At 33.1% G+C, this 24,193-nt stretch overlaps 2 protein-coding genes and 1 long non-coding RNA gene across 4 annotated transcripts; all 3 read left to right on the top strand.

Moving 5' to 3' along the window:
- Positions 1-1,967: 1,967 nt before the first annotated feature.
- Positions 1,968-15,271, top strand: org-1 (T-box transcription factor 1). 2 transcript variants are annotated; one of them, XM_088032360.1, is made up of 8 exons: positions 1,968-2,155; positions 2,228-2,607; positions 5,894-6,026; positions 6,082-6,466; positions 6,519-6,677; positions 6,728-6,795; positions 14,407-14,489; positions 14,858-15,271. In XM_088032360.1, the coding sequence occupies exons 2-8, from the start codon at positions 2,457-2,459 to the stop codon at positions 15,205-15,207; spliced, it is 1,329 nt and encodes a 442-aa protein (XP_087888486.1). In that variant the 5' UTR covers positions 1,968-2,155; positions 2,228-2,456; the 3' UTR covers positions 15,208-15,271. The 2 variants fall into 2 exon arrangements, with proteins under 2 accessions (XP_087888486.1, XP_087888485.1); XM_088032359.1 differs by having other exon boundaries at positions 6,073-6,466.
- Positions 15,272-19,152: 3,881 nt separating this feature from the next.
- LOC148177220 (uncharacterized) lies at positions 19,153-21,033 on the top strand. Its single transcript, XR_015769821.1, has 3 exons — positions 19,153-19,479; positions 19,532-20,269; positions 20,538-21,033. It is a non-coding gene; the product is annotated as an uncharacterized LOC148177220 (long non-coding RNA).
- Positions 21,034-21,108: 75 nt separating this feature from the next.
- On the top strand, positions 21,109-22,700 carry Es2 (ess-2 splicing factor homolog). The gene is made up of 3 exons (XM_088032100.1): positions 21,109-21,336; positions 21,386-21,539; positions 21,585-22,700. Exons 1-3 carry the CDS (start codon positions 21,190-21,192, stop codon positions 22,664-22,666), a joined length of 1,383 nt encoding a protein of 460 aa, XP_087888226.1. The 5' UTR covers positions 21,109-21,189; the 3' UTR covers positions 22,667-22,700.
- The last annotated feature ends 1,493 nt before the right edge of the window (positions 22,701-24,193 follow it).

Below are 24,193 nucleotides of genomic sequence, written 5' to 3'. Positions count from 1 at the left end.
TTTTTAAGAGTTTATGTTTCAAATTTGTGGATTAATATTAGCCTAGGTTGCATCATTCTTAACAGATCTTTTAGGTTTTTACAATCTCAATTGAATATTGTTAACTTTACTAAAAACAATAATTTATTAGTCCCTTATCTAGCTTTTCATTTACACTTCTTGCCTGAAACGTTTTTAAACCTTGGCCTATTTTGATACGTCCAGGTTTCTACTTAACAAGATTTTGATAGTCTAGATTTTATTACTTTAAACCGATTTTGTTAGTCTAGGTTTCGCAATATTATTATTGATGTTGTCAAATTTTAGTAGTAAAATTGTTTCTTTAGGATTTGAGTTCAAATTATCTGTTACTTATCAAGGTTTTGGGTTTCCATTTTTTTAGGTATACCTACCTATCTAAAGTAAACTGTAAACCTTAGCCTAATTTTAGATGTTTAGGTTGCAACTACAGTATGTCCCCGGATTGAGTTCACAAGAGGAAAAAAAACGTTATTTTTCATTATACAAAAAAATGACAAAGGAATCATATTTTTTGCTTAATTTAAAGTAAATAAATCTTTAATTAAAACTTTGATATTATGAAGTTGTGTTCTTAAAATCGAAAAAAACAAAAAATAACGAAGAATTTTTTTATTTTTAATTTTGCAAAACATGTCAAAGGAATGAAATTTTTTCCTTAGTCAAACCAATATCCACTATTTGATTGACCCATTACCTGTTTTAGCACATAGTTCAATTCTAACTCGTAATTCTTTAAGACTGTTTCGAATTTTCTCAATTATTGTTAAGGATGCAATTGCATTTTTTTCCCAATTTTTTAATACTTACACATTATTGGGTAAATTTTTCTTTAATCTTTAACGCACTATTTGATATTGTAATTCCACAGCCAGCTATTATTTAAATACGATTAGAAAATGTAATAAAAAAAATAATGAAAAAATTAATTTTAAGAGTACAAACTAATAATTTTGAAATTTTAATTTTTTTCCCTCTTGTGAACTCAATCCGGGGACATACTGTATACAATATTAAATTGTCATTTTTAAAAGATTTTTAAATACAGTAGACTCTCGACAATTTGAAACTCAAGGAACCTGGCAAAAATGTTACGACGAAACTTCCAAAAACCTTTTATAAAAAGACAAGTAAAAAAATTGTAAAATCTGATTTTAAAGCTGCAATGAAATTTTTGGGAATAGCTTGTTCAGAAATTTTTTGTTTTTTCTGTACGCCCACGCGAGGAACTTCAAATTAACGAAAGTTCGGAAGAGAAAAATGAAATTATAGAGTGTTGGCTGGAAAAAAGTTCTCGATTTTACTTCAAATTAACGAGGGGATCAAAATACATTGAAATTTTTCAATTTATCGAGAGAAATCGAGGAAACCCGGGAAAAATTTCAAATTATCGAGGTTCAAATTATCGAGAGTCTACTGTACCTACAATGTAACCGTTTTTTAGGTTTTCAGAGCATTCTAGAATCGTAGGCTATTTAAGGTTTGTCGATATAAGTTTTGTGAGGTTTCAAACTTAGGCTTTTTCAGGTTTTAAATCTTGACTACCAAAAATTTTAGTTTATTCTAAGAGCTTCAGGATTCAAATTTTAAAGTTTACTTGCCCTGTTTTTAACATTTGTTTTCAGGATTTAAATACATCTTCATTCCAATTTTTACAATTTTCAGAAAGTACGAAACGTCCAAATTTAAATATACAGATGATCCATAAAAAATGAATGATAAATTTATAGGCAATTTTTTGTTATGCTGGTAACGATAAAAGCTTCCCATAAATCCCCGTCAAGCTTCTGGTAAAAAATCTAAATTCGATTAATTTTCTCCTTCCCCGACTGTACGTTCTTTCCGAAACTCCGCCCCTACGTGACTTAAGTCCGTTTCTCCATCCTCATTCGACGAGGTGGGGGAAGCGAGCTTCCAAAATTGTCATGGCCAACGTTGACAACATGTGTGAAAAACTTAAGCTTCAGTCACTCAACGTGCTTCATTTAAGTTGGCCGTGAAAATATCTAAATAGTTAATGATATAAAAGAGAATAATTCGTCGACAGTGCTGTGTCGTCGAAGTTATTAGTTTTTTTCACCTAGAAACCGAAAGAAAAAAAATCTCCGAAAAACTAAAGAAAAATTTCCCCGTCGAGGTGAGTCTGTTCGAATGTTTTCGCGCATTTTCAACACTATTTCTGTATAATCAACGAAACTATAAATTGCAGGTTAATACGCTCCAAGGTGTCGAAATTCCGATTTCATCGCTCGTGCCGTGATCAAATTAAAAGTGACGACGTTCAACTGTTCGCGACTGCTTGCAAAGCTAATCAAGTTTTCATTGGACTCGGATAACTAGATCGTAGATTAATCGGGTTTTTGAACTAACTGTGGCGGTGGAGAAAAAGTGGTTGATTTCGGTGGTGCGGTGATTTTTTTGAGGGATATGTGCAAAAAATGCACCACCAACAACAACACCAGTTTTTGAAAGACCCATCGACCAGCACGTCCATGGATTCGGCAGTGGCGTACCAACAATATTGTTACTCCTCACCGGGGGATAATTGGCAGTATAATTCGGCTGTGACGCCCATGAAACAGATAGAGGGTGAGTCAAGAAAAAAAAGTGATTGATGTTCGGTTGTTTCTTTTTCTTGGAGTGTCGTATAAATCACACGGTTTGGTTACAAATGTGCAATGTGTTTAACTAATGAGACTGTTTGATTTAGTGAAATAGTTGAACGTCGGGTGCCTACAATTAGACGACGCTGAGCGTCGGCGAACGGCGTCGGGTTTAAAGGGGTTTTTCGGTGCTTAAGTGAGGAGTAAGGCGTCATAAATATTTTTGATGGGAGATGTTGTGATTAATTAAGTGGCAAACAAACGGATTTGGGGAATTTATTACCCTCATTTATCTGTGGGAGTCTTTCTAATGCTCATAATTCACTTTTTTGTAAACAAATTTAACCAAAAATTTGCAGAGAAACTTCCGAAGAAAAACGAAAATTTTTATTGCCAAAGATGTGAAAACTTCTTTCTTTCGAAAATTCATATACAGCGTGAATTAAGAAAAATTTCGTTATTTCAATTTCATTGATTAATTTTTATTGCACATAGATACAAATTTCTAAAATCGTGTAAAATTCTAGTTTTTTTTTAAAATTGCAAATTGTTTTGTTTCAAAATTTCAAAATTATGTGAAATCGGAATTTTCTATTTAATTACGTCAAAAATTTGGTAATTTGTAATTTTACTGTCTCAGGCATTTTGATTAATTAACTGTACCAAATTACATAAACTTTGAAAAAGAAAAAAAAAAATTGTAAATTTTTATTTGAAAGATGAGCCGAAGAAGTTTTAGATTGACTCTCCTAATTTTGGTAATTTTGAACTTCCAACATTAAAATTTTAGGGTTTTACTGTGTCAAACTATTTTATCAACTGTGAAAAATTGCACAATTTTAGACCAAAAAACAAAAATTTTAGAAATTTTTATTTAAACGCCGAACTAGTAATTCAAAATTATCTATTAAATGATGTAACTTTGTTAATTTTGGTCTTGCAATATTCAAATTTAGAGGTTTTACGGCCTCAGCCACGGACACTTTTATTAACTGTGCTAAATTACATAAATTTTCAATAAAAAAGAAACATTTTAGAAATTTTTATTTTAAGGATAATCCGAAGCAATCCAAAATTTTAGATAAACACTTCTAATTCTGGTAATTTTGATCTTACAACATTCAGATTTTAAGGTTTTATTGGCGTAGATACGTTTATGAACTGCAGCAAATTGCACAATTTTATATCTAGAAACAAAATTTTTTGAAATTTTTATTTTAACACCGAACCAACATTATTCCAAATTTAATTCTTACAACATCGAAATTTTGAGATTTTACTGTTTCAGACTTTTTATCAACTGTGGAAAATTCCGCAATTTAAAAGAAGAAACAAAAATTTTGGAAATTTTTATTTTAACGTCGGACCAGAAATATTCACCATTTTCTATTAAATGACGTAAATTTGGTAATTTTTGTCTTACAATATTCAGTTTTAGAGGTTTTACTGCCTCAGACACCTTTATCAACTGTGCTAAATTACATAAATTTTGAAGGAAAAAAAAACATTTTGGAACTTTTTATTTGAAGGATAAGCCGAAGAAATTCAAAATTTTAGATTAACACTTCTAATTCTGGTAATTTTAAACTTAAACCATTCAGATTTTGAGGTTTTACTGCCGAAAACACGTTTATCAACTGTGGCAAATTGCACAATTTCAAACCATGAGACAAAAATTTTAGAAATTTTTATTTTGACGTAACATTCTTAAAAAATTCAGATTTTGAGGTTTTATTAACTGTGGAAAATTACATCAACTTTGAGAAAGAAAAAAAAAATTGGAAATTTTTATTTGAAAGATGAGCCGGAGAAGTCCAAAATTGTAGATCAACTTTTCTAATTCTGATAATTTTGTTCTTATAACATTAAAATTTTGAGGTTTTACTGTTTTAGACTTTTTAATCAACTGGAAAATTGCGTAATTTTAGACCAAGAAACAAAAACTGTAGGAATTTTTATTTTAACTTCGGACCAAAAATATTCACCATTTTTTATTAAATGACAACTTTGGTAATTTTGGTTTTACAATATTCAGATTTTGAGGTTTTTATTAAATGACAACTTTGGTAATTTTGGTTTTACAATATTCAGATTTTGAGGTTTACTGTCAACACTTTAATTAACTGTGCTAAATTACATAAATTTAAAAAAAAAAATTGGAAATTTTTATTGTAAGGATAATCCGAAAAAAAAACAAAATTTTAAATAAACACTTCTAATTCTGGTAATTTTGATCTTACAACTTATAGATTTTTACTGTCAAAGACACATTTATCAACTGTAACCAAATGCACATTTTTAGACCAAGAAACAAAAACTTTATAAAGTTGTATTTTAACGTCGGAACAAAAATATTCCAAATTTTCTATTGCTTACCTGAATGGCGTAACTTCGGTAATTTTAGTCTTACAACATAAAGATTTTGAGGTTTTACTGCCGGAAACACTTTTGTTAACTGTGCTAAATTGAACACAAAAGAAACATTTTACAAACAACTAATTTTTCCCATTTCTATTCAATTTTTTAATTTATCAATTTTTAAAATGCTTCAAAGGTCAATTCCTTTCCAAAAATTCCACAATATTTCCTGAATATTCCAAGATTCGGTTACGATTTTCAAAAGTGGTATATTTTATGTTTTAATGTTTCAATTTCTTTTAATTAACTCCGAAAACAAAGAGAATTCAAAATTTCAAAAACTTATTTACATTTTTGAAAATATGTAAGTAGCTAAATCAGTCAAATTCTTTGCTTGGAATTCAAAATGTCAAAAATCTGCAAATTTGTATTAGCATCTCCAGGCTGAAAATCGGCTGTTTAGCCTTCTGAGAAATAACATAAAGAACTAAACAAATTCGCTCGTAAACTTGGTTTTTGTGACTAGTCACATAATATTTTTATGATAAGTTAAAAAAATCAGAATTTCAAAGAAAAGCCACAATAAAATATTTCCAGAATCCGTCCACAGCTCTTAATCTTAAGAAAAAAGAGCAAACATTTTTCGTGGTTTATTTAAAATACTAAATTTCCCGAATTTATGCGTTCCACTCTTGGAAAAAGACATTTTTCATGTCTTGGCATCTAACAACCATTTGCTTATCAATCCAAACTTACAATTTCCGCAGCGAATGTTTATTTTCTAAACAACGTCTGTTCTTTTACTAGTTAAGTTTATACAAACTCGGCAAAACAACTATAATGTAAATATAGACAGCGAAATCTGGAAAAAATAAGAAATTATTTACGCGTGTTATTTATACTATTTTTTCCAGCATGTCTGCAGAGCGCCGGGAAAGACCGCAAAGCGTACTCCCCCCTCGACCAAGCCGACTCCATTCCACTCGACCCCGAACCCGAACGTGACAACAACAATCGTACCAACACTCACAACAAAAATCACACAAAGTAAGTCGTACCAACCCATTTTATTTTTAATGAAAATCCCCCAAAGTTTGTCTAGTTCTTCAATTTCGCCCGCGCTCGCCAACGCCGGCGCCATCCTCGAGATGAAACACCTCTGGGACGAATTTCACTCGCTCGGTACAGAAATGATCGTAACCAAAGCCGGCCGACGCATGTTCCCCACGTTCCAAGTCAAACTCTGCGGTTTGGACCTCCACTCTGAATACATGCTGATGATGGATTTCGTCCCCGTTGACGATAAACGTTACCGTTACGCTTTCCACAGCTCTAGTTGGGTGGTGGCGGGGAAAGCCGACCCCGTGTCGCCCCCACGGATCCACGTCCATCCTGACAGCCCCGCCACCGGGGCCCAGTGGATGAAACAAACAGTGTCGTTTGATAAACTCAAATTGACCAATAACCAGCTGGATGATAACGGTCACGTGAGTATAAAGTAATGGCGGTTAGAGGGGAGGTTGATGGTGGTGGTTGTAGATTATACTGAATTCGATGCATCGGTACCAACCTAGGTTTCATATTGTTTATTTACCAGGGAAGAATGGGGGGAATGAGGAGGGTTGCAGTGAGAATTTCAAAACGTTTGTGTTTGCGGAGACGGCGTTCACCGCGGTTACCGCCTACCAGAATCATAGGGTAAGGGAGAGAGTTTGTTTTTAGGGTGGTACTACTGCGGGTTTTTACAGATAACGCAGTTGAAGATTGCGAGTAATCCGTTCGCCAAAGGGTTCAGAGACTGTGATCCAGATGAAACGTGAGTACTTTTTTATTGTATGTTTGTAGAATTACGTCATTTCTCGTACCTTTCAAATATTTTTATTATGTTTTCAATTTTTAACTCTTGTTTCTTTATTTTCTCTATTTCAGATTTTTCTGTGTGCTCACCTTTGTCACTTTTCTAATATTTTCATTCTAATTTCCTTTTCTCATTTCGTACTTTTTAAGATCATCTTTCATATTTCGGTTGTATCTTGTTTCAGTTGTCAGTTTTTTGCTATTGTATATTCTTTAGTTTTGCTTCCACATTTTTCTTTTTTTAGTGAGTTTTTAGTTTTATCATTTTCCTTTGCCTAATTCTTCGGTTTCATGTTTTTTATGTTGAATTTAATTTCTTAATTTTAATTCTTCTCTCATTTCCTTATTTTTTCCAATGTCTTGTCTTTCTATATTTTCATTTTCTGGGTTTTTACTTGATAAGATCGTAGATCCTCAAATTTTTCGCTGTTTTTTGTTTTAAGGTTGCCAATTTTATTTTTTTTATCATGTATATTGTTTTTTGTTTTTTTTTTTTAACTAAAGACCAAAGACGAACATTTTTCCGAAACAGACCTCAGTTTTGGTCCATAAAGTCTTTTTCCTAATTTGTATTTTAAACATTCTCAAGTTGCTACGGACCAAGCTATTACAGCATTCCGTATCGAATTGGGATATTATAGCACTGAAAACGAATGCGAAAATAGCGAAAATAGCTCTGTTACAAAAACAAATTAGGAAAAGTTTTTTTTCTGATTGGGTGCTTTAAGAGTTACATTACAGCATTGTTTTTCAATTGTTCACGATGCTTTAAGAAACCACTTAAATTTGACAGTTGACACTAAAATGACGTTTTACCAACTTAACCTTTTTAGCAAAATGTCTCTAAAGGGAAAATTAAAAATGTTTTTCTAGAGAAACGTTAAAATAATGCCTCAATAGAAAAAATAGTATAAAACACATGTCAAAACTCGTTTTATAAAACTCTTATTCAAACACGAGTCCAGATTTTCAGCACAAGTGCTAGGTAGAAGTGTTTTATGCTATTTTTCCTAATTTGTATATCAAATACAATTTTTTTTCAATTTCCTACGTATAATGTAATGATAACGAAGCTATTAACGCATCCGATGTGGAAATGGTGTATTAACACATCCAAAGTGAATACAACAGAAAATTAGGAAAAATATTTCTTTTTGCAATCGCAATATAAAGTTGACATTTTGATTGTCATTTTCATTTCAAAATAACATTCTTTTACACCCAAATGCATCAAAGTGACATATGAGTGTGTAAAAGTAATCAAACAAGTGCGTAAAAGTATGTCACTTTGACTTGTGTTAGATTGCTCGCAAAAACTTAAGATTTTCGTGATTAAATCCGCACTTAAAACAAAGCGGAAATTCTCTTAACAAAAGAGTCAATTTTAAAATCATTGTCAGAACTGTCACTTCAAGTTTTTATTGTAAAATTTTGCATTTATTGCGATTAGATTGTGGAAAAAATTTTGTTTCTTACTCATGCAAAATGGATGTTACGAACGCCACGTCTTCTAAAATATTACCATTTCGCAAGTTGTTGCAAGAATAGCTATTTTTTGATTTGGTGCATTAAGAGTGAATATTAAAACACTGTTTTTCATTTGTTTCCAATGTTTTAAGAAACCCCTGAGTTGCTACTCCTACCAATTCCTAGTCAAAACTATAAAATTCACCCAATAATAAACGTCATTTCATTACAGTTAACAAATAAATGACGTTTTACCAACCAACCTAACCGTTCTAGAAAAATGTTCCTAAATGGAAACTTTAATAGTTATTTACAATCGCGTGTGGTAACTTACATTTTACAGCGCGAAATCAGTTTGAAGCACGACGGCGTAGCCGGAGTGCTTTAATGATTGAGCACTGTAAAATGGTTAACGCACAAGAGTTGTATTAAACTTTTTGGCCGAAAAACTTTTAATTTATATAATTGGGTTTTTCAAAATTCATGAGAACTGTCACATCTGACATTTCTAAATTTCATCATCTGTCGATTCTGTCAATTTTGTAGTTGCTGCACAAAAAGTACACAAGATGGCGCTATATAAAAAACGTTTTAATATTACTTTAAAAATAGAAATATTATCTTAATTGAGATATTAATTTAGGTAGATTCCACTTTGGTGATTAATCTTCATTATGGTAAAGTGATTTTAATTTATAAACGCATCTGAAGAGCAGACGATTTGGGCAATTTTTACCGCACGGTAAAAACGGACGTGTGTAAACGTCCAGGGCGCTTGTAAATCTCTAGTGTTTCCGAAGATGTCAATTGAATGTTAATTTGACGTTTACAATTCATAAGGCCAAAAAGTGTTTTTCTAAAAAAAATAATTCCTCAACAGAAAAAATGTATATAACACATGTAAAAACGAGTTTTATAAAATTTGTATTAAAGCACAAGCGCTGGAATGGTGTTTCTTATGCAAATTTTCCTAATTTAGATATTAAATTTTTTTTTTCAATTTCCCACGTTGCTGTGGCAACGAAGCTATTAACGCATTCAATGTGAAAATAGTCTATTAACGCATTCAAAAGAAATGCGGAAATAGCTGTTGCAATAGTAAAAGCTATTTTCTGATTGGGTGATTTAACAGTTACATTACAGCATTGTAATTGCAATTGTTTCTCATGCATTAAGAAACCCCTTAAAACACTGTATTTAAGTTGGTACTCCTGACAATTGCTTTTTCAGTACTCTGAGATTCAACTACTAATAAACGCCATTTGACACAGTGATGACAGTTGATAGTTAAATGTCTTTCTTACCAACTTAACCGCTCTAAAAAAATGTCCCTAAATTGAAATTTCAAAGTGTTTTTCTAAAAAAACGTTAAAATAATTCTTCAACAGAAAAAAAAATGTAGAAAACACATGTAAAAACGAGTTTTTGTAATTTTTTGTAATTAACATATTAAATACATTTTTTTTAATTTCGCACGCTGCCATGGTAACGAAGCTATTAACGCATCTAATGTGGAAATGGTCTATTAACGCATTCAAAATGAATGCGGAAATAGCTGTTGCAATAGCAAATACCTATTTTCGAATGAAACACTACAGCATTACTTTTCAATTGTTTCCGTTGCATTAAGAAATTCCTTAAAGCACTGTTTTTAAGTCGGTATTTATGTATTTACTATGAGATTGAACTAGTAATAAAACGTCATTTGATGACAGTTGACAAGAATGACGTTTTACCAACTTAACCGCTGTAGGAAAAGGTCCCTAAATGGAAAACGAAGCTATTAACGCATCCGATGTGAAAATGGTTTATTAACGCATTCAAAACCATTGAGGAAATAGCTCTGTCGGGACAGCAAATTAAGAAAAAATATATTTCATTGCCTAATTTAATTCCCGAAATATGCAACGTATGTCTTAGACTTGTCGGCGTTGTATCCGCAGCCCACTCCAAAGTGCAATTTTTGTCCCCTAATAATAATAATGATGATGCCACTAACTAGAGAGCAGCGTCGACACCGGCGTCGTCAAAGGGGGCGCCAAGCTCACAGTTCCAAAAATACCACCAACTCGCACATCAAAAGTCCCATGTAAAACGTCCAAAACGGATTTAGGTTGTCTCCCATCGAATAACCGACCTGTCCAATATCTCACCGAAACGAACTGTTTTATGGTATTTATGAGCAAATTACCTCAAATTATTACAAAGACCGTCACTTTAACGTATTTACGAGCGACTTTATTACGACTTTTAAAATATTCCCGACTTCTGTTTGAAATTAAAAACGAATTAGTCACTCGGACAATTTCGACATTTTTTCCAGATCGAATTTATCGCCGTGTTTTGACATTATTTGTTTTATTTTTATCGGTCGAAAGGTGGTACTCGTCTTGAAATGTAGACTCCAATTATAAAACTGGGAATATAAACGATACGAAGCGTTCCCGAAACAATATGCTACGGGGGAAATTTATTTGGTGCTTTTAAAAGTTTATTAGTTGGCAAGAGTAATGAAGTTTCAAACAAACGTGGATGTTTGCCACCTTCGAAAGGTAAAGAAACTAGGACTTGGTGCTAAGTATATAGTTTTTGGGAAGTAAGATCATAGTGAGCTGCGCTTCCATGGCCGCCTTTGCAGCTATAAAAATTCCTTAATAATGAAACTTTTCGCTATCTAAAACGTGATAAGTGCCACTTTCTATTTTCACTTACGGAAAGCAATAAATAGCGCCTTAATGGCATCTTGTGTCATATAAAAACCGTGCAGTGTGTGTAGATATATTTATTTAAAAATCTCGCGCTACACTGAAATGTTTATTAGTTTTAATCTAAAAATATCAAGAGCTAAGCAAGAAATGTTTCAAATTTAAAAATCCACCAAAATCAAAATAAATACCATTCATAATCGACGACGAGATTTATATCGCGTTTTTTTGTGCGATTCTAATTTTGGAACGGTTTTTTCGTGTTCTCGCACATAATTGTCGATGTGTATTTGAAAAATTCGGTACGACACGCATCCAGGAATGGCATCATTTGTAAGGAAGAGACAGCCAGATTGGAAGATGGATGTGTTCGAATACTTGGGGGCTATTAATTCAAACGCTTGGCAGCTACAGAAATAACACGCGGTCTCCGTTGCAGTCGGTAATGACAACCTTACGGGACAATAATAAAAACAGTGGAGAGTATTTTAGATCAATGAAGCGAAAACTGGAGGAGAGAGCGCGGGAGGCTTTGGAATTCGAATTGAGTTGGCAGCACTGGGTCGTTTCACAGGTTATGTCAGAATTTTCACCTAATAACACTGAAATTTCACAACGTCGTTGGTATAGTAGTTTGTTATGACGAAAATAAGACATATAAAGCATAAAATAGCATGAAAAATAAATTGTAAAAATGTGACCAAATTAAGACTAAATTTAATCTAATTTAGAGTAATTCATAATTCAATGCCTTTCACTGCATTAATAAATTAGTTTAATTCCAAATTTGGAAACAATCAAATTTTTACCTTCACGATAGTTAAAAAAAACTTGTAGCTCTCAAATTACTTCTTATTAATCATATATTCAGAAAATAAACTTGTCATCAAACTTATTAAGTTTACAAAAATTGCTAGAAGTTTTTTATTCCAAGCAGATAAAATAAAATAAAATAAAATTCCCAAAAGTCCAACCAAGTTAAGAATAAATTTAATCTAATACAAAGTCATTTTAAAGTATTTTTTGTCAGTCACTGCTTAAGAATACATTTAAATAAATTTAAATTCAGGGAGAGAATCCTCTTTCAATAAAAACACATTAATTTAAAATGAAATAAAAAATGTTTATTTTAAAAAGAATAATTAAATTCTCACTCAAAATTAACTAATTTCGTAAAAATTATTGAGTTATCTTAAACTAGATAAAATTAATAAAGTTTATCTAACTCAAAGAACTGATTTCATAAAGTTATTTTAGTCTAAATCGCATTTAGCTTAGTATTTGTTATTTTTGTAAATAAATTTATTTTAGATTTTTCCGAAGCCCTCACATAAATTTAGCTCAAATTCTAAATAATAAAATATACATTTGTCATTAAACTCTTTAAATCGTTGTGGCTTAAAACCTGAAAATCCAAAACCTAGGCACAAAACCGTAACTAAAACGTCATTGAAGTTAGTAACATTATAAATAATTTTCAAGATAGTTACATTCACTATGAAAACAAAGCGGCAAAATAGTGTACGACAGGAATTCCAAAGCCACGCTTGATGCTAGAAGCATTTATAAACACCTTGTACAATTGAGTCTTTACTCTTTCGTTACAATAAAATGATAAATTAGTTGAGACTAAATTTAATCTAATTTAAAGTCAATTAACACTATTTTATTAAAAAAATAAACTATATTTAAATAAAAAACAATTGTTAGAAGCTTTTTATTCCAAATGAATTATATTTTGTGTTTTAGTAATAAATAAATTCCCTAAAATCACTGTCGAAATTTAATCTCATTCTAAACCATTAAACTCATTAAACACTTAAAAACTGATTTCAAATTTTATAAAATGGATAGGAATATCACTTTGCATCAAACTATGTACATATTTAAATCTAAGAATATTGCTAAAGTTTTTATTCCAAATTAGAAAATAGAACGAGAATCTTTCGAAAACAATATTCTATTTTGCGTTTTAATTAAATTAAATTGAATAAGGTCCCTAAAACCACCCTTAAGTAAAATTCAATCTCATTAAAAAGCTGAAAACTGATTGAAATTTTTATAGAATTGGTAGAAATATCATCCGTTTCGTTGAAATAGAATAAAAATAAAAAAATTTAAACTAAATTTATTTTAATTTCAATGCATTTTAATTGTCGGTCGCAGGTTGAGAATAAATTTAATTAAATTAAAATTCAGAGAGAGAGTCCTCTTTCCCAAGAAACGCGTTCATTTAACATTGAATAAATATTTATTTTAAAAAGAATAATTAAATTCTCACTCTAAAGTAACTAATTTCGTAAAAACTATTGTGTTTAATTTAAACTAGATGAAATTAATAAAGTTTAACTCAAAGAATTAATGTCATAAAGTTAAATTTAGTCTAAATTCCAACAATGCTTAGTTTTTGTTATTATTTTTTTTAAATGAATTTAATAAAAGCCTCAGATAAATTTAAGCTCAAATTCAAAATAAAATATAAAAATATTTTTATTCCAAATTAGAAATTAGTACAAGTATCTTTAGAAAATTCTATTCTATTTTGCGTTTTAACCGAATTAATTATTTAAAGGGCTGGTTTACACCATAATTTAATTTAAATTAAGTTAATCTCGCAACTAATTTGACGAGTGGCGGAAAAACGATCACATGTCACTTTAACATGATGTCAAGTAATTAAATCGAAATTAAACATTTAACATTAAACATAGCTTCTGTAAACTGGCCCAAAATCCCCAAAACCGCTCTCAAGTTAAAATTCAATCTCATTAGAAACTTGAAAACTTATTATTCTTTTTCGATATAAAATAAAAGTGCGACCAAGTTGAGTATAAATTTAATCTAATATAAAGTCATTTTAGAGTATTTTTGTCGGCCACAGTTTAAAAATAAATTTAATTAAGATAAAATTTAGAGAGACAATCTTGTTCCACAAAAAACACACTCATTTAAAATGACCTTAATATTTATTCCAAGAGAAATTACTGAATTCTCAATATACTAAGACAAATTTTATAGAATTTATTGTGTTTATTAATATATTATTTGTTATTCATTTTTTAAATAAATTTATTTTAGATTCTATAGATACTGTAGCCCCAAATAAATTTAATCTCAAATTGAAAATATAAATTTATTCTATTTTGCGTCTTAGTTAAATTAAATACAATAAGGCCCATAAAACCATTGTCAAGTTGAAACTTAATCTGATTGAAAACTTTTATAAAATCAGATCTTTTCTCTTTCGTTCAAACAAAATTTAAAAAAATGCGAGATTAAATTGAATCAAAAATTGTGTTTCTGAAACACACATTCACTTAAAATGTTATAAATGTTTATTTTAAGAGAAACAACTGAATTCTGACTCTAGAGTGACTAATTGGGTGTCGATTTTTCAGCGGCCCCGACGCCGTCCCCCAAAGCACTCAGGTCCAACGCCAAAGAACCACATCGAGGTCAACCCCAACCAGCTGCACCAAAGGTAAATATAACCTCCTCGTTGCAATAATTCTAAATCAGCCAACTGATTGATCTCACCGTTATTTATATTTACCTCGCGCCAAATTACGTTAGAAAAACAAACTGCTTTTTAAAAAAAAAATTCCTGTCCGATCGTACACGCATCGAGGATTTAAGAAGCCTTCAACTTCGAAACATAAACTCAATTACCATCTGTTTACAAGTATATATCGTAAAACGGTAAGGATTTTCGTGCTTTTTAACGCTTTTGTAAACAGTCTGGTTAAGTAGATACACATATACACAGAGATTTCTGTTTATAATTTCGTCGAGCACATGGCCGACCATCCACTACATAAATTATACAACGAGTTTACATTCTCGTTGCAGATGGCGACGACCTCGCCGCCCCCGACCACCTCCAACCGACGGAGGCGGCGCCCCTGTTCGCTCCACAGAATCGGTATCAACAGCCGCCGCCGCAACCGACCCTCCTTCAGTCGAATCTACTCACGACGATTGGACAGCCGTACTCGGGAGAATTGTGCAATTACGGGCCTGTGTACCACCCCCACAATCTCCTCCACAATTACAACTCTGTTTACAGTAACGATAAAACGATGAGGGGCCCGAATTTCGGCCGACCCATGTACGGGAACTACACGGGCTTCTACGGAAACAACGGGAATTTCAGGAGTACGGCTCTGCACCAGAACGGGTACGATTTCGGCCCGAGATAGAGGAGACGGGGGAAAATCAAACCAATTTATTGTACAATTATGTATCACATTTCTATAAGAGTATTATTTTTATTTATATGTAAATGATTTGGATGAATAAATCAGTTATATTTTCGTTGTTTTTGGGTCATTCCGTATTAAATTTCCTCGTCTAATCGCTTTCTAATGTTTGTTTTTTTGTGCAACGATCACTTCCGCACAGACTCCTTGACCGGGAGACCTCACAGATCATTTTCAGTGCCACCCTGTATGAAACACATCAATCACGTCCCACGAACTGTGACAAGTCGTCACACGCTCACTTTTAGGTGTCCCTTTGGCTAATTAATCATTAGTTCGGAAACAGACGGTCCTGGAACCAACTCTGTTTTTTGTAAATTTTGTGTGCTGTTCGAGTGAAGATTTATGAGTACTAAATGCGATTTCGTGTTTATGGAAGGGTTGACAAGTTTCACGGTTGTTCGAGTTAAAGGAAAAAGACGAGTACGGGCCTGGGCAAAAAAGTTGTTTCGCAGAAGCAGTAAAAACGGTAAACAGTGTGATGTAGGTAATGTGCTGTGTATTATTAGAAAAATTAAATTTTATTGGGAAGAGCGAATTCTTCTTTATTATTCTTTTATTTCGGAATTCTTACAATTCTCGAATATGTGGAAACGTAAAGAAGTATTGTACAAAATTCAAGTGATTGACCTACTTTTTTTATTATTTAACATAATTTGAGAATTTGATCTTTTGCAAATTAAAGTTTTTATAATTTTACAATTAAAAATTTGGAATTCGAACATTTGGGAATTCCTTTTTTTTATTCAATTTACAAACATTTTTTGTAGCTTTCAATATTCAAAAAATTCAATGGTACAATTACGAAATTTTATTCAGACATTTTGGAAATTCTCGAATGATAAAAATTCTTTGTAATTTAGGAATTTCACGAGTTTCAAAAATTTTTAGAAATGTAGCATTTCGTGTATTTAAGTCTTTCTGTTCTCTTTGTTCACAAAGAGACCACAAAACTTTGATTTGGAAAATCGTCCAATTGTCATATTTTTTGTTCAAAATTGTGAAAATCCCACAATCTTGTTATTCTTTGTCATTTTAATAATTTTAGTCATTGCGTAAATTTAAGTTCCTATAATCTAATCAATAATTTAAAATTTAGAACTTCGCACATTCGGAAATTCCTACTATTATCCAATGCAGGAAAAGCTAAAACAAAATTTAATTTTTGACTCTTTATAATTAAAAGATATCAGGAAAACGCTGAGAATTCTAGAAAAGCGACATTTCGTATTTATAACTTTACAATCTAAAAAAAATATATTTGCGAATTTTTGAGACGCTGAATTTTCAAATTTTAAATATAAAAACTTGGAAATTCTAAAAATTCTCAAATATGAAACAAGGAAAACAAAATTGTTTGGGAATTTCAGGAGTTTCTAAAAATGTTCTAGAATTTGCTTTTTTATTCATTACCAATTTGGGAATTCTAAAAATTCTCCAATTATCAAAACATAAAATTCTACTAAATTGTTTTAAACAATTTTACAATTCGAGATTTTGACTTTTGGGGAATTTTCGAATTCTTTAAAAAATATTTTATAGATCGAATTCCAAAGTTCGAAAAAATCTCAAGTTTTAATTTTATTTTGGGTTCATTCGAAATTCGAAAATTTCAGGAGAATGCCGAATAATTTTACAGTTCCAAATTTAGATTTCAGACATTTGGGAATTTAGACACGTTTATAATTCTTGAATTCTTCCAATTTCACAGATCAATATTTTGATTAGATTTGAGTAATTTGATAGCAATGAGTTTTTATTTAGTAAAGATTACGAAATTCTGTGAATTCTCAAATACAGGGTGATTTTTTTAAAACGGCAGGCGTTGTAGAATTTTTATTTATGAACCGATTTCAAAAATTTAAAAAACAAATTAAATGGTTTTTAATTTAATTTACTATAAACTGATGATTTTAAAATTTTTCTAAATGTCTTAGTATCAACTCAACTTTCTTATTTTAAATTGGAACCCATATTTTTTTTCATAATTTGGAAGATATTAATTTTCTTGATTTAGAAATGTGTAATATGTTCAACTTTTAACCAACAATATTTTTTAAAAAATCATCAAAATTGAAAAAAAAGCAATAAAAGTTAATAAAATCTAGCATGGTGTCAAATAAAAGAATGCCGTTATTGTAATGTCAAAAAGAATCAAATAACAAAAAAAATCGGATCTTATTTTTTAAATTATTAATAACAAAAGACAATAATAATTACAAATCAGAAAAAACAACTACCTAATTTAATTAAAATACTGTTGAAACGCCATCCCGTTTTTTTCATTGCACAATTGACACCTACGAGAAATGCATTGTGCATTGTAAGGTGTAGCCCCATCTTGTTGAAAGAAAACTTGTTCTTTCTGTTTTTTGCTGCTTTTGGACATTACAATAACGATATTGTGTTATTTGACACCACGCACCAAGATTTTATTAACTTTTATTGCCTAAATTTTTTCATTTTTGATATATTTTTTTTTTACATATTTTTTGTAAAAGTAGAACATATTACACATTTCTGAATCAAGAAAATTAATATCTTCTAAATTATGAAAAAAAAAAAATATGGGTGTCAATTTAAAATAAGAAAGTTGAGTATCGCCCAAAAGATACTAAGATATTTAGAAAAATTTTAAAATCATCAGTTTATAGGAAATTAAAAACCATTTAATTTGTTTTTTAAATTTTTGAAATCGGTTCATAAATAAAAATTTTACAACGCCTGCCGTTTTTAAAAAATCACCCTGTATGAGAAAAAGAAAAATCCCTTGTTTTGGTTTGGCAATTTCAAAAGTTTTAAAAAATGTTCAGTTTTTTAAGTCCCTAGAATATTAATTCACACAGAACTTTTTTTAGTTTTCGACATTCAGAAATATTCTAAATTAATTGATATTTTTATTTTGTTTATTGAAAATTTCTCACGATTCTTAAACTTACAAAAACGTAAAATTGTAAAAAAAATCTCAGAATCGTATCTTGTTCTATCAGCGCTTTGAGAATTTTAGGAGAAATTGTGTTGAAATTTTGCATAAGTGAATTGAATTTCTTATAAATCAGTCTTCGAGTCAATTACAATCCTTTTTTTATTCATTTTTTTGATTGTAAATACATATTGAGGTGATACACGTAATATCTATTCTCAAAACATAAAAGTCAAGTTACCTTTGATTTCTGTAAAATCAGAGTGTACTTATAAATCGTCATTTCATGGGACTGTACTTTGAAGTTTGTTGTCACTGTCAATTCAGTTTGTTTAATTTTTGTTTACCGTAGAGAACTTTTTAGTGTCTTGTTGAAACTGCCCTATGCAGAAATTATCTATTCCTTACGCTTTCTTGCAGAGTGAGTCGAAATTAAAGATCTCATTTTGAAATTTTGGCATTATAATTGTCAAATGTCCATTTGGTTATAGAATATCCGGTGAGAAATTGGGATATTTCGACAGTTGACATATAGGTTGGCAGCAAATTATGCTACAAAATACACTAAAAACACTAAATTCCTACGCGAAATGGGTTGACAGGGTTGTCAGTAACTGGGGTTACTTTGTTATTTTAAATTTCGCGCGTATGGAACACTTTTTATTGCGTAGATTTAGTGACTTTTCTGTCATTCAAACTCTCACTGTACGAACTATACCAATCTCGCCAACTGTTCCGTTTAGGGTTATTTTTTATCGCCAACCATAGTAACTTTTATGTTTTGTGAATGGATATTAATTGCGTATTTGTGAATTTGTGAATTGACCTAAAATTCTCAAAATTTAAAATATTACTCAAAATATGTAATTATCAACTGTATGGAAAATCCACAGCGGTTTAAAAAAAATTGAACTTTCCCAATTCGCGGATTTAATTCCTTGCCTTGTTAGGGAGGCCCGGACTTCGCAATATTGTATTAAAAAAGTCACCTACCTTAACACCTTCCCGTTTTTCACGTTGTCAGCACTGCACGGGTAAACCTGAAACAAAAAAAAAACTAGATCAAACAACTTTTTCCATAATAAATCACTCTGTAGTTTCCACGGCCAACCGTACTTTTATAAGTAATCGAAATTAATGGCCGTTTTGGTACGCTCCGAGTAAAACACTTCGAGCCTTTGACGTGGGCCATCCATCAAATCACCCCAACCCCAAAAATAGACAACACGCTCGATTTCCTTAAAATTTTCTTCGCCCACCGTGTATACCTAACAATGCATGTGGATTATGTAAGCTCCGAAAAAACTTCCTTAATGACTTTAAAATGATGTTTATTTTAAGCGCAAGTAAATCTCCATCATAACGCGACGATTGACATCAATTCTGACATTTCGCGCCTCTAAAAATAGTCAAAGGGCGAAAATTAAAGTCTTTCATCTTCAAAAGAAGCAATAAAATCAGAGAGCATGCGATCGTTATGGGCAGAAATGGAGCTTTGTCCCCACATGGTACAAAAGCGCGTGTGTGTGCTTTTAACAGCGTGGCCCACCTATGTTGTGACAAATTTGGGTGCCCTTATCGCCGCTCCCACTTGGATGTTAATGTAAACCATCGATGGGGTGATTTATGGGCTGTCTGACAACGTAAGCCATGTGTTGATGGTAGAATCTGGGAATTTTTTTCACTAATGACTGTGACAAAATCTTATTTTTGCCAGCGATTTCTCTACAGAAGGTACACAAAGTCGCTTTTTTGGATAACATTCTTGTGGTAATTAACATGAAGTGCTACCACTTGACGTAAACAAACTGCCCATAAATTTAATGGAAACCATTCGACGTGGGAAATGAGAGTTTTGTGTATACAAACAAGCCACAAATCATCCAATTTTGATTGTGTGTTACTCTTTCGAGAAAGAATTTGGGTTGTTTAGAAGCGAGATCGATGATGGAGGACCCGGGGAATTCACATAGAACTTGAACACTTCATGCCACAAGTAATTGAGTTTAAATCAGTTTTATTTTAAACAGACGAGGAATTATTGACTTCGAACCGATCGAATCAAAATTACCAATTAAGGTGAGCTTTGGAAAGCGGAAGTCATGTCGGTGCTTGAGTCCTACCACCGAAAAAATAAATGAGTTGTGCGACTTTATGTTTCCGGTTTTTGTTAGTTTAGAGAGATATAATTAAATAATTGTTTATTTTCTATAATTAGGTTTTGTTTAATTGCCAATTAAACTTCCATATTAAAATAAAGTCACCAAAAATTTCAAATATACACATGAAAAATATTGAAACAATTATGCAATTATGTCCTGGCCTGCTACATGGCGTACTTTTCCAGGTTGGCCAACATAAATCGGAGCTATAAAAACCGCCGCCGCCTCTGAAATTTTCCGCGCTATTTCCCCCAATTACGAAAAAAGTCGAGCTTGGCCGCCTCCACTCCCAAAAAACAAGAAAACAGCGAACATCAAACGCAGTCATACGCCAAAACCCAAACAAAATCTCCCTTGACAATATCTCAAAAGTCAACGTGCGGATGTGGTAGCTATATGTCCGTCGTTGCTCAGTTACGAGGTGTTAGAAACACGCTCGAGTTTACTTTATTCACCCGTTTTTTCCCTACTTATAGACGAAGACGACAACACATGTCGCCCCGTATAAATATCAGGCGAACTAACGAAAATAAAGAAGAGAAAAAATGCGAGTACAAATAGAAGCGCGATATTAAAAGCGATGAAAAATTTAAGAGCGGTTCGGGTTTAATAGCCAAAATAAAGGGGGCTTTGATGTGGGAGAAAAAAAGGAGTTCATTAAAACTGTTCTAATTTTGATTAAAAATTTGAATTTCGCGCCACTGAAGTCATCGCACGAGGCGCCACTGGTCGCGACAACACGTCGGGTGAACGTAACTCTTTCCCGATTCCACCAGACTTGTTGCATACACAACTTCGATGACAGTTCAGTGACAATAAACGACCATAACCTCCAAAATGAGCGAAAACGGTGAAAACACCCCCGGAAGACAAGCGCTGACGGTGATGAAAGACATCCAGAAGGAAATCATCTTCAAGAAGCCCGTAGGAACCCCACGGAAGCGCCACAAAGAAAAAGTCCTAGACGAGGACAACTACGTCGAGGTAACGTTTCCCACCCCCCCGTGAGACTCCCTGACTCTTTTAATTCCAGGAAATCGGAAAAATCATCCAGCGCGACTTCTTCCCCGACCTGGAGAAGTTGAAGGCCCAAAACGAGTACCTGGACGCTATGGAGAGGAACGACATGACGAAGATGAGGGAGTTGTACATGAAGTATAGTGGGAATCGCCCCCCGACACAACGAAGTAAGTCTTTTTGGTGTTTCTGCAGTGGTACCAACTGTGTTTTAGTTCCCAGTCCCGCGACGTTCGAGACACCTGCAAATATCCACAATTCGCAAATCCCGGAAGTTGGGACAGAGGAGGAGGAGGAGAAGCCGGAGGTGAAGTTGAGTCTGGATCAGTTCCTGAGCGCGCACACGTCTGAAGACAATCGGAGCTTCACGGAGATACTTGTGGAGTCGGAGAAGAAGCACCAGGAGAAGTACTCGTATTTGTACAATGAAGAAGACAAGAGTGAAGAGGAGAGATTAGGGCAGCTGGCGTTGCCCCCCATTGAAAAACAAGCGGCTCTGCCTGAGAAAAAACTAAACGTGGACACGTGGGGGTACAAAAACAAGAACTACATTATGTACATTCCAGATGGGGTCCCTCTGACCCAGGAACAGGAAATCGAGTTGAATAAGAAGAGACAGGAAGTCGTCCACGGGAACACCCGCCTGACCATTAACCCCTTCAACGAAATCCAAAGCAAAGAGACGATAAACGAGCTCGCGAAGACCCAAGCTAAAGTCCTCGACGGTAAAATCGGCGTCGATGGTAAAGAACTGATGAAGAACGACTCCCAGACCATCCGCGGGTTTGGTTTCGTGAAGACGCCGTCGCCGCATCCCGGCATCACCGACACCCCTCTCATGACGTGGGGTGAAATCGAAGGGACCCCGTTTCGGCTGGACGGTAGCGACACCCCCCTGCCTCGCTCCCAAGGGCCTTCTTTTAAAATGGCCGATCCCCCACGAAGAGAACAACTAGCTTTAGCCCTCGCTGAGAAAGTCGGGGAGCAGAACAGAGACCGGAAACAAAAAGCGATAGATGCGGCACGGAGACGCTTCGCGACGCCGTCTCCACGAACGGATAGGTTGGCAACCATGTCGCCGGCGGCGCGGCGATTTGCCACCTCCAAATTGAGGTTAAATACAGATATGAGGTTCTCGTATTCGCCGAGTCCGAGGGGGAGCAAAACGCCAGGGACGCCGAAGAGGATGGTGACGCCGAAATTGAACTTGGGGATTAGGAAGGTTGATGATAATTTGACGGATGATTTGTTGAAGATTAATGTGCCGAAGAGACAGAAAGCCGCGGATTTTTTCTAGATTGTGATTATTATATTTGTTACGGAAGCAAAAAGTGGTTTTATTTGGGACTCACCTGAGCATTGTTGCATTTAAACGGATAGAGAGCGGGTACTGTTAAACATGGCGGTACGCAGGGTTGCCAACGTGAAAATGTGAGTTGGCAGCGCGGAAAGATCTAGACCCGATCTCGAGTGCTCGAATTGTAATTAGACTATTTATCAGTTTGCTATTTTGAGATTCTTATACAGTCCGTTCAAGTTGTAAAGTTATCATTTTGACAGTTATTCCTTTATTTAAACTGAATCTTGACGCGTTAAATTTCGTACTTTTCGTATGATCAAGTTGGTACCGCCACCACCCCAGAAATTGACAGTCGTGAATTTTGACATTACATTTTCTGTGATTTTACGTTAGAAAATAATAAACTGCTGCGATCCCTTGAAAACTGCAAAGTGGAAGCTGCTACGATTGGTACAAATTCATCCAAGTCGGTTGGAAAATCGTCTTTTGTACCTCAAAACCCAATTTACACAGCTCTTGCACGAGGAATAACTTACACGATAAAAGTTAAGTTGAGAAATTCCTTGAGGATTTGGTATAAAGTACAGTAGAACCTCGCTAATTCGACTTAATTCCAAGGTGATTGTTCGGATTACCGAGAATCTGTTTTAAGAAATAGAGATCCGCTCATTGACCTTAATTTTGGATTAATATAATCTTTTTACAAACAGGCACATACAACGAAACAAGAATATTTGTAATCGTCTCAATTAACTTTTTAAACTAATTATTAAAAAATTTAATTTGTTCGGATTAGTGAACAATACATCCGTCGTTCGGATTAAAAAGTAACAAATCAAGTTAAATCCTGTTCGGATGAGCGAGACTCTGATTAAAAAAGTGCTAATGTATTGATGTAAATTTTTCAAAATTTTATGGTGTTCTTTCGAATTTTCTTTCTCTGTGGGACTTTTTGGGAGTTTCTGGGATTTTCTAACATTCTGTGGTATCTACTGGTATTCTCCAGCATTTTCTATGATTTCGTGTAATTCCACGGGATATTTTGTGTAATCAACTGAATTTCTATTCTAGGCGGACTGTGTTTTGAACGTACGTCGGCTTCTTGCTCAAAAACTGTCAAATCTCTCAAATATTTAGTTTTCATACGTCAAAACTGCTGCGGTGGTGTTAGTTACGACATGAAAGTTTTCTCAAAGCCAACTGTGACTTGAAATATAATGGATCACACGATAGGTTTAATATTTTTAGCATGACTGTAATTCTATGTAAATTCTTTAGGATTTGATGAGATTCTCAAGAATTTTTAGGATTCTATAGGATATTTAGGGAGTCTTTAGCATTTCTAAGATTCTGAGGAGTTGCATGAGATCCCGTAGGATTGCCCTAGTTGTAAAAATTTTCTACGATCCCTAGAATTCAGCTGGAATTTTTTAGGATTTCTGAAAAAATTATATTCGTTCTCTAGATCTTCTAGTTCACAGATTTTTTATTTTCAAGGATTACTAAAGATTTCCAAAGATTTAA

The sequence above is a fragment of the Gnatocerus cornutus genome, chromosome 3 (assembly GCF_029298725.1).
Source record: "Gnatocerus cornutus isolate USDA-ARS CGAHR chromosome 3, icGnaCorn1.1, whole genome shotgun sequence".
Lineage (NCBI taxonomy): Eukaryota > Metazoa > Arthropoda > Insecta > Coleoptera > Tenebrionidae > Gnatocerus > Gnatocerus cornutus.
This window is presented reverse-complemented; position numbering and strand designations above follow the sequence as displayed.